The sequence below is a fragment of the Aspergillus mulundensis genome, assembly GCF_003369625.1.
Source record: "Aspergillus mulundensis strain DSM 5745 chromosome Unknown scaffold_4, whole genome shotgun sequence".
NCBI lineage: Eukaryota > Fungi > Ascomycota > Eurotiomycetes > Eurotiales > Aspergillaceae > Aspergillus > Aspergillus mulundensis.
In genome coordinates, this window is record NW_020797892.1 from 2,477,690 (window position 1) to 2,488,271 (window position 10,582).

The 10,582-nt window shown below is 45.5% G+C and overlaps 5 protein-coding genes across 5 annotated transcripts; 3 read left to right on the forward strand and 2 right to left on the reverse strand.

Moving 5' to 3' along the window:
• Positions 1–2,256: 2,256 nt before the first annotated feature.
• Positions 2,257–3,128, reverse strand: atp4 (F1F0 ATP synthase subunit 4; the record flags this gene model as incomplete). The annotated part of the gene is made up of 3 exons (XM_026747237.1): positions 2,257–2,511; positions 2,584–3,032; positions 3,098–3,128. 3 exons carry the CDS (start codon positions 3,126–3,128, stop codon positions 2,257–2,259), a joined length of 735 nt encoding a protein of 244 aa, XP_026604717.1.
• Positions 3,129–3,365: 237 nt separating this feature from the next.
• Positions 3,366–5,127, forward strand: noc4 (ribosome biosynthesis protein NOC4; the record flags this gene model as incomplete). The annotated part of the gene is made up of 2 exons (XM_026747238.1): positions 3,366–3,773; positions 3,823–5,127. The coding sequence occupies 2 exons, from the start codon at positions 3,366–3,368 to the stop codon at positions 5,125–5,127; spliced, it is 1,713 nt and encodes a 570-aa protein (XP_026604718.1).
• Positions 5,128–5,354: 227 nt separating this feature from the next.
• On the reverse strand, positions 5,355–6,302 carry DSM5745_05223 (uncharacterized protein; the record flags this gene model as incomplete). Its single annotated transcript, XM_026747239.1, has 1 exon — positions 5,355–6,302. The coding sequence occupies one exon, from the start codon at positions 6,300–6,302 to the stop codon at positions 5,355–5,357; it is 948 nt and encodes a 315-aa protein (XP_026604719.1).
• Positions 6,303–7,279: 977 nt separating this feature from the next.
• On the forward strand, positions 7,280–7,928 carry DSM5745_05224 (GPI anchored serine-threonine rich family protein; the record flags this gene model as incomplete). Its single annotated transcript, XM_026747240.1, has 2 exons — positions 7,280–7,420; positions 7,470–7,928. 2 exons carry the CDS (start codon positions 7,280–7,282, stop codon positions 7,926–7,928), a joined length of 600 nt encoding a protein of 199 aa, XP_026604720.1.
• A 1,248-nt stretch (positions 7,929–9,176) lies between these two features.
• DSM5745_05225 (uncharacterized protein) lies at positions 9,177–10,312 on the forward strand (the record flags this gene model as incomplete). Its single annotated transcript, XM_026747241.1, has 2 exons — positions 9,177–9,402; positions 9,474–10,312. 2 exons carry the CDS (start codon positions 9,177–9,179, stop codon positions 10,310–10,312), a joined length of 1,065 nt encoding a protein of 354 aa, XP_026604721.1.
• Between the last annotated feature and the right edge of the window lie 270 nt (positions 10,313–10,582).

The window sequence follows — 10,582 nt, forward strand, 5'->3', positions numbered from 1 at the left end:
AAAGCAATTAAAATTATAAGGTACTTTTATATACTACGCTAAGCTTAAAAAAACATAAATTACTGTAATAAAAAAGTGTTGTATATTTATAATAGGAACTAATTACTAATTTTTTAAGTTAAAGTTTTAAGTTAAACTTAGTGTTTTATATATTACATGGCTAACCGCTGCCTTGGCGCGCGGTTAGATTGGCGCCGAAGTTCCTCCGCCAGGCGGCCTTAGGCTGCCGGATTATGTTATTGCAACACTGCGCAGTTGCAACACCATAGTGGTGATAACAAATAAAGTTTTAAGGCCTTATAATACCTAATAGCCTTATTTTCTTACTTTAAGGCCTGTATAAAGGCAAGGCAAATAATACTTTTATATAAAATAAATTAAAAATAAAAAAAACCTTAAAAAATATATATAAAGGCCAAGAACCTTTTTATATATATAAAAATAATATTTATAAAAGTAAATATAATATTATCACGCTATATAAAAAGGTAAATAAAAAATTAATAACTAATAAAAAAGTATTTAATATTTAGCTTTTATTATTATAAATTTTTATTAAGCAGGCTTTTGGTTTAATTACAAAAAATTAAAAATACCTATTATTTAAGTTATATTAATATATTAAAATAATTTTTATTATAGCCAAGTATTAAATAGTTATTTTTTTAATTAATATTATAACATGCCTTCGCGGTGGTAAAAAAAACCTAATATTAAAATAATTTTATTAAATATAATTAATAAGTTTAAAAAAATATTTAAATAAATTACTTTGCAAAGCACTTATTTAATTATTTTATAAAGCCTAATATTTAACCCTAAGTTTTTTATAGCTTTTTTAACTAATAATTAAAATAATTTATTTTTATTTTAAGTTTTTAAAAATTTTTTTTAGCAGGGCTCTTGTTGGCATATTATAGGATTATTTAATTAAAAATTTATATAAAATTTACTTAAAAAAAAGTTATTTAATAATTTTATTATATTTTTTTTATAACTTTTACTTAAATAGGGGGAGGGCAGCTTAAGGTCTTAAAATTAAAATTTAGATTTTTTATATTTTTAGTGTTAGTTAGTAATTTAGTTAGCATGTTAAAAAACTTTTATATAACTTTATTTAAACTTATTTTAGCTTATTTTTTTACTTAATTTTTAGTTAGGTTTTCCTAGTATTAAGCTATATATTTAATATTTATTTATTATATTACCGCGGCTTACCTTTAAGCTTTTTTTTTTTTTTTAACTTACTTAAAATAAGCTATAAATTTTACTAAGGTATTTTTTATATAGCTATTTTTAATATATTTCTTCCCTGTTACTTTTATACACACCTATTTTATAAAATTATTAATAAAATTAAAAGCTTTTTTTTAAGCTATTTTTTAATTATATTAAACCTGGCCGGAGTTTTTCTTAAACCTAATATTTATTATATTTTAAAACTTTTAAGGCCTATTACTTATTATATATTTAGTTAAATTAGTATTTTAATTTTTTTAAGTTATATTTTTACTAGCTTTTTTCCACGCGTCCAGTGCAGGTATTAAAAATAATAACTAGGTACCTTTTTATATAAGTAAATTTATAGGTGTTAAAGGTACCTAGGTTATTAAAAAGGTAATTAACATAACTAGTTAAAAAAAATTAATATAAAACTTTAGTTACAAGGCAGTATTTAAAATAAAAGGTATTAAAATTTAAATTAAAAATTAAAAAAGCTAAGTTTCTTGCTACTAGGAGTTTAATAGCTTATTTTAAAATAAGTTTTAAAAGTTATTTATTTTAAAAAGGTATTTTTATATATAAATTTTGGTGTAAAGTAACTTTAAAAAAATAACCTTAAGTAACTTAAAATTATAATATAATCTTAAATATTAAATAGGCACTAGTGCGGTGCTAAACTTAATTTTATTAAAAAATTATATCCCTTAATAAGGGATGTACTTTTTTAATTTTTTAGACTGCCTTCCGCTTCCGGACGGCGCTAAACCCCTTTTAATTAAGGGAGTGGTTAAGGGGTTCCGCGCTGGTGTGGCAGACGGAATCTAATGCTACGTCCAAAACACGTGGAAAGCAACAGGGGTAACTAGTATAAGTCCACATAAGATTTTTTGAATCAAGATGGTATTGATATGTCTAAATAGCACAGAAACAGGTCTTAATTTGTACATGAGTTGATAGCAAAGCTACCAAGCAAACTCCATTTACTGAGCCTTGGAGGACATGATGCCTGCGGGGCGAAACTGTCAGCTTTGTTCAGGCCGAAGATTTTCGGTTGCGCAACATACGCTCAACGTCAGAAACGCTCTGGTTAAGGATCTGCTGGAGGGTCTTGGGGTTCTCAAGCTCCTTCTGGATCTTGCCAATGACGGTCTCGGCGAGCTCGCGCTGCTGGCGCTGCTTGACCTGGCCCTCGTAGCGAACCCACGAGTCAAGAACCTGCTTGGCCTCGGCAGCAAGAGCGGTGCGCTGCTCGAGCTCGTAGGCCTGGGCCTCGAGCTTGGCGGTTTCCTTTGTCAACTGTTAGCTGCATTGTCCCCACACACGGCATCGAGCTGACGCTCGAAGTGGCCATCTAAATACCTTGGAAACCTCGAAGAGCTGCTTGGTGAGGTCAACAACACCGGACAGCTCCTTGACGTTCTCCATGCGCTGCTTAACAGCGTTGGTGTGGTCGGCACGGGCAGCGTTGAGGATGTCCTTGTGCTTCTGGACTTGGGCATCGGCCCACTCCTTGTAAGCAGGGCCACCGTACTTGGCAACGGCGGTGAAAACGCTGAGCAGACAGAACGCGGCAACCGTTTCCTCGTTCATCACGTAGAGCTCATTGCTAATGGCGGCGATGGAGATACCGGCGGTGGCGGAGAGGATGGCGGTCTTGGAGACCAGGGAGCTGCCGGGAAGAGAGTCGAGGATCGACTGGGCCTTCTGCTTTGGGTCTTCGGAAGGGACGTTGGAAGCAGAACGGACTGCGGAGAGGGTGACGGCAGCAGCGTTGCGCGAGGGAAGGGTCGGGCGCAGCCGGGTGACGCCTACTGGGGGTCAGTAACTGTTATCATTTATTGAAAGCGATGCCAAAGAATGGTTGGCGGCGTACCAATGGCGCTCTTAGCAAGACGCGAAGCCATTGTAGCGATAGTCAGACCTTGACAGGATGTGATGGGTGAACGGAATTGAGGAGAACTGAAGTCGGGATGGCGGCTTGTGGGAAGGCCGCTAGTCCCGATACAGCAATGGTGCGGTCACCGGAAAAACCACTAACCGAGGAATGCCCGAAAAATTATAGATGAGACAAGGGAATTTACCAGCAAGAGCATTGTTGCCTTTTTTGAGTCGAGAACGGTCATTCGCGCCCAGCAGCCATAATGCCTTCAATTATCGATAAGTCAGCCACTTCCAAGAAGCGAAAGAGCTCCAAGGAGAGCGGTGTTCCGTCTTCGAAACGTCGAGCCGTCGCAGAAAATGCGAGCGCAGAGACCATGGCGAGGATACAGCAGTTAGAAGACCAAATCTCCGAGTCCAGGAAACATTACAACAACATCGCGACGCTTATATCTATGCTCAGTGAGGATGGGTCAGGGGCGAATCCGGACCTGGCAGTCGCAGTGTCGCTTTGCCGAGTCTTCAGCAGATTAATCGCTGGCGGAAATTTGACAGAGCCTGAGCGTGCCGCGGAGAACGAGAAGATTGTCGTGCAATGGCTGAGGGAGCGCTGTCGGGAATATCAGCGGTTGCTGGAATCTATTGTCCGTGGAAGTGATGCTTCCTCCCAGGTGAGTTGCGCTTCGGATTGTATGTCAGACTCAGGGCTAACATCACCAGATCACTGCCCTAACTTTAGCCATGCGCCTCCTCAACGAACGTGCGACACATATCCCTGGTGACGACACTCAGGCATGGACATCGGGTTTATTCCGGAACGTTTTCGAAGCTGTGATTGAGGCCAGAGACGGGCAGGCCTTGCGATCAGAATTCCTCGAGAAGTTCTTGAAGCCCTACGACGATGTCGCCTACTATACATTCATGCAAGTTGGGTGCGTCTTTGCAGAAGCCGATTTCACACCCTCAAGTGGTACTAATGCATCCCACAGCGAATACGCTTCAACCGCCCGAAGCACCGAGATCCTCGAAACCCTCGTCACGATCCTCTCAACCTGCGACACTGTCCCCACCCCGGAGCACAAATACACAAACTTCTACAGCAAAGCCAGCAAGCAAAACAAGAAGCTGCTCTCCGTTAACTCCCATAAAAAGCGCGCCCAGGACGCCTGGCTCTCCATTCTCCGCAACAATCTCTCCCAACCGCTCCGCAAAACCCTTCTCCGCATCATGGTCCACCACATCGAGCCCTGGTTCAACCGCCCAGAACTCCTCATGGACTTCCTCACAGACTCCTACAACGTCGGCGGCGCAACCTCCCTCCTCGCCCTCTCAGGCCTATTCTACCTCATCCAGGAAAAGAACCTCGACTACCCGCAATTCTACCCGAAGCTCTACTCTCTGCTCGACGCCGACCTCCTTCACTCAAAACACCGCTCCCGCTTTTTCCGCCTCCTAAATACCTTCCTTGCCTCTACTCATCTTCCTGCAACGCTTGTCGCGAGCTTCATCAAGCGGCTTTCTAGACTAGCGCTCAATGCACCGCCGCCAGCTATCGTTGCGATCGTCCCGTTCATCTATAATCTCTTCAAGGATCACCCGACTTGCACATTCATGCTTCACCGCGTCATTCGAGACAAGGAGCTCCAAGCAGAGCTAGAAGCAGAAGGCATGGACGATCCGTTCGACCCTGAGGAGTCTGACCCAGATCAGACCGGGGCTATTGAGAGTAGCTTGTGGGAAATTGAGAGTCTGCAGTCTCATTATCATCCGAACGTGGCGTCTATTGCCCGAATCATATCCGAGCAGTTCACGAAACATAGTTATAACCTGGAAGACTTCTTAGATTATACCTATCAGGGTATGTTGCAGGCGGAGTTGGGCACCGGAGAGAAGCCGCTCAAGAAAGTTCCTGTCGTGGAATACCAGATACCGAAGCGTATATTTACTGATCGTTTGCTGGAAGAGGATGGGGGCGTGGATACGGCTCCAGGCAATCTGCTACGAAATTTGTGGGATTTCTCATAACTTGGTGTCTTGTTTTCACCGTTTCGTTTCTCACTAGATAATACCAAAGCTTTCCACACCAGTGCCGATTAATGATTGTTCCGAATCATATACTACCTACCCAATATCACCGCCAAACTCAATGCTGGGTAAAGATTTCTAGCTAATTTAACAAATCACACACCCAACGCCTGCCCCCGCTTGATGCTGTATTTCGGCTTGATACTGTATTCTATGGCATACTTCATTCATGCGGAAGCAGGCCGGAGTGGCCAACCACTATCTTCCGCGTTCACTTCATCCGTCCAAGCCCTAGAAACACTCCGCTGAGGGCATTGAGGCCGAGGAGTATTCGAATGATACGCCGTCAAAGGCAAAGGAGGAATGTCGACAAGCATAGTTTCGCGCCATTGCCGGTAGAGGAATGGAGAAACCGCGACTAGACCAATAGGTTGACTGATGAAATGCTGGGACCACATGCGCTCAGCTCGTTCCGCGCTCTCGTCCCCTGGGTGGTAGTCACAATACACGTCTAGGGCAAATACGCCGCGTTTCATGTCGTCGCAAAGCTCGTCACTGACTTTGACCGGGATTGCTTCGATATTGACCCTCATTTTCTCGAGGATACGCTTGGCTTTGCGACGTCTTCGTCTCCGCCGTGCATTGACCTCGTCTTCCATCCTTTGTAGGACGTGAATGATCTCTTTCTCGGAGGAAGCACTCACAATAGCGAGCTCTGTCTTTTGTGCAAGCTGATGGAGATCATAGGCAACGGTGCGGAATAAAACATCAACTTTAACTAAAGCGTCCATGACCCGAGCAGACAGCATAGACGCGAATGAGCGCTTGTACAGCCGCTCCCAAAACGCCATCCAATTGTAGAGGCCACTGCGGGATTTGCGTAATCTCGTCAACTCGAGGGACGTTATCACATGGCGGCATGCATCGAGGGTTTGTAGCGCTTCCAGCCGGGCCATCTCTAGAGGCTCTGGACCATCCAACGTATCGGCAATAAGTGTAGGCGCCTCCGGCTCCGCGTCTGGGCCTTGCCGGACTCCAATGTCCAAAGAGCGATAATAGCGCGGCTGTGATCCGTTCGTGGACGTTGTTTCTGAGCGTTCTCGCTCGGCTCCAACCCCGGCCTCAGACGAGGGTTCGCCAGGCTCCTGTACTGATGTCGAGGCTTCCTCACGCATTTTGAAGTATACCAATGTCGTACGATTCTAGAGAAGTAAAAGGGTCGGAATGGTGGAGAAGAATGAGAAAATGTGTGTACTGTGAGCGGAGAATATTGCGAGCGATATAGTTTCAACGAGTGTAGGTTCAACGAATGACTGTAAAGCTGGTTATATCATTTATAAGTAGGCATGAAATGATAGTCTCTTCGATCTGGGTTGAGTAACGAGTGCATGGCAGATCGAAGAGTAAGTCAAATGGTGTGCGGTGAGGTTAAACAGAGAGGTAGAGTGATGATAGAGGAATGGAGCAATGGTAAAGACTGACTGTAGTGCAGGAGCCGGAAATGGCCCGCCCCATGGGCGCCTTCCCAGCATGGTGATGCCCAGGTCATTTCCGCATCCGGTAGTATTCCCAAACCCACAGCGAAGAGAAGTGGGCTTCCAGCAGAGCGGAAACTGACATGCTTAAAAAAGATACGGAGTCAAAGAATCTCATATTATCTAACCATGGAATGTACTACTAGACTCATGGTCGCAATCTTGGAGCATTCTCGAAGTCCATGCCATCCATTGCTATAGTTGACAGGAATGCTATGTATTTCGAAGCTTCCCCCTCCGTTTCTCCCAGAATTGCGTAAATAAGAGGCTCAGAATGCGCTCGTAGATATCTCTATACTCCCTCTCATTACTCGACGATGTCTGACTTGCGTCCACGGCAGAGTGAGTAGCGAGTAACCAAGAATCGCCGGTCAGATCTATAGCTCTTTCCCCAGACACTCACGACCGGTTGAACATCGCTCTTGCTCTTGCCTGGAACCCGAGACGCCTCCAGACCGTCAACAAACTGAGGTCCTCGCATTATCCTCCCTCTCCCCTCTGCGTTCGCCCTTCAGATCATCCCATCGTCAGCTGCACTTTTACTTCTATCTCATCCGACTTCAGATTTGCTCTGCAACGTTAAATCCTTTCTTCCTTTCGCTCCACGATATTTCCAGATGCATCTCTTCAAGCCTCTTCTCGCAACCTGCGTGTGTTTCGCCCAGGTCAGTTTGGCCACCGTGGCATTCACCAGGTGGCCAACAACTGTCTACACTGGAAAGCCAGCCACCATGTACTGGAAGGGTGATTCAGACGCTGTATGTCCCGCAACCTCACTTTGCAACCGCCTCTGCTAACCCACGTCAGCCCGCTACTATCACCCTGCGACAGGGCCCGTCCGGCAACCTCAAGACCCTCAAAGTCCTGACGCGTGACGCACAAGGGGGCTCATACACATGGATCCCCGAAGAGTCCCTCCCCGCCAGATCCGACTATGCCTTGCAGATCGAACAAGACGGTCACATCAACTACTCTGGTCTTGTGACTCTCGCTGAGCAGCCTGGCAAGGGGCCTGCACAACCTTCACCGTCCAAGAACGCACCTCTTCCCTCCGACAGCACCCCTCCGCTCGGCGGCGCAAGGAACGGTGTCCAGAGAGGCAACAATGGCTATATTCCTAATTTGGATAGCTCGTATGCCCGCGTTAACATGACCTCGGGTAAAAGCACGGCGCATTCGAACACCAACGACGGTGTCACTGTCCGATACATCTCTCCGGAGATGACGCTGGCAGCCTTAGCTGCTGTCGTTTATTTTGCCGCCTGAGACTAGAGATGCCCAACACGGACACCGCCTATATATCGATCGAATCGTTTCACGGAAGGTGGTTGTGTCGGAGGAGCTGGTTGACCATTCCGCATTGCGGTCGTGTATATATCGAAGCTCAGTCGGGGCTATTTATATCCAGTTTCTGCCAGTTTCTGGTTGGACAGTTGACGGGTCCGAATTGTCACTGCTTTGCGCAAGTCTTGTACCTATCAGTATCAGCTGGCAGTCATTCTGTTGATCCCGCTGCTTGTTTTGCGCCTCTGTTTTTTGTCCAAGTATAATTATTTTCCGGCGCTTGTTTGTCACAGGCAGGGGGCCGATCAAGTCTCACACCTATACTCAGCAGTGTGCAGTTTTATCAAAAGAAATTGAACTAGATCTCTACTCACCGAATGGCACCTGGTAATCAGAAAGAGAGCTTTGTTTATGGATAGTGTGTGTAGAAGTCTGGGACTGGTTTTCATTGTTCCCTGGACTCCTTTGATGGTTGGACCCAAGCCCATGCAGCCTTTAGCGCCCGTCTAACAGCGGCCCCAGACACATCATTTATTCTTCTAGCTGCTTGACATGATTGGTCTATCTATGATTATTACAGATTATTCAGATTTGTGCTGCAGCTTAATATAACAGCACTGGCTAATCCCCTTTCTCTCTCTCCTTAATCACCCTTTTCTCTATTTTTCAGCAACCTCGCCAGTCCTTATTGTTATTGTTTAGTTCAGCGGACAATTGCTTAGAATTTGGACATTGCTTCTATACCTACATGCATTAATGCGTAAGTGATCATTAGCCTTCATAAGTAAGTTGCCTTGTCCAGCTACTCTCCTGTGACCTGTCCTGGCCACCGCAATTTGATGTCTCGGCAATTGGCCAATGCATTCTAAGCGCGATGCTAATAGCTAACATCATCCTCACAGCACCTAAGACACAAACAATAAACATTCTCCTACCGCAGATCTCTCTTTTTGTTTTTTTTTTCCCCTATCAGGCTCTCGTCTTGTTTCTGGTATGATTCCAACTCCCTCCCGTGCCCGCAACGCTGCATTCCATGTTGCCCGGTTTTTCGCATTGTACTGTGAACCTTTCATGTCGGACCTGCCGGAGTTCGTGGAGTGCGACCGCTAGATGTGCCATTGTCGTCATCAGCAAAGCACCTGTTCGCCTGTTGGGTTTATCGTCTTCTTATTTGCACCCCATTATTATACATCACGGCCGATTTTATAAATCTACCTCTCGATTTCCGTCATGCCGAGCATAGTCCGATTTGGTCGGACCAAAAAGTCGTCTAAACCCGAAACCGAGAATGCTAACTCCACTCCCCATGTGCCAGCTACACCAAATTCGTTTCGAGCTCCTCGCATCAGCTTGCCCCATGTCGATACAGAGCTGAACATGTCACAGCACAATGGTTTGTTTGCGGTCGACTCTCCCGAGCGACTTAAGGGCCCAGAGATTGTGGAGAATACAATGGGTTGGTGCCTTTCTTTATTCTCCCTTTGCGTTTCAAATGGCAGTGCGCTAATTGTTTCTTCATCGCCATAGATACAATAAGTCCGCCTCCAAGCTATATCAGTAACGGATCACCAAACCCCATGAACGGTGATGCGACAGCAGGGGAATGGTCTTCCGCCGTCGGCCACGCAGCTACGGGCAAGTCCGGACGTGTCATACACAATCTACAAGAAGATATCGCGCGCCTGACCCGCGAATGCAGCGTCTACCGGTCTCGCGCGGAGGAGACCCAACGGATGAACGAAGCCTTCAAAACGCAGGTACAGAATATGACCGACCGTCTCCGCAACCTTGAACATTCGAACGAAATGAACCTACATTCACTCTCACGTAAGGAAAAGAAGATCGAGGAGCTGCGCGCCGAGCTCCAAGGCGAACGGGATAGACGGGAACTAGCGGATAACGAAAAGGCAAGATTTCGCCAATTGATGGATGAAGCGCAAGATGATTTCCATCAAAAGTGCGCCGAACTACAAGAGGTCGCCCATCACTCCCAGACTCAGTACGACGTCTTGGCGAAATCTGGGCAGCGCGAACGATCCGACCAACAACGGAGGCTGAAAGGTATACGGGAAGAATTCATTGCGTTGAGAGAAGCACATAATCAAACAAATTCGCAATTAGGCCAGTTGGATTCCGTCATGGCCCAGAAAGACCGAGAGATTGAACTCGAACGAGCCAAATTCGAAGCCTTGTTCAAGCAGTATGAGGCCTACAAGCGAGCGCATGACGAAGAAGTGCGAGACTTGATCGAACAAAACCAGCAGGGCCAGGCCAAGCTCGACGCTGCCCTTGCATCCCTGAAAGAAACCGAGGGTCAGATGAAATGGGTCTTACAAGTCAAACGCGAGGTCAACGACGCCGAATGAGCCCTTAGCCCGAATGCCTTAACGCGTCTCTTAGCCAAACAGAGCTTTGCATGGCCAAGAATCTAGCATTGACTCGACGTTTGGGAGTTTGAACATACCCTGCTTTCCAGCCTCTTGCGAAGCATATAACGGCGAATTGGAGTCTCCCGCGGTTGCAGATCCACGCTTGGGAGATTGTATATTATCAATGGTCTGCCATGTCCCTATTCGTTCTTATGGTGAGGATATTTGGCATGGTTTGGAGTTCTGGCTTCTTGATACCCAGGGAAA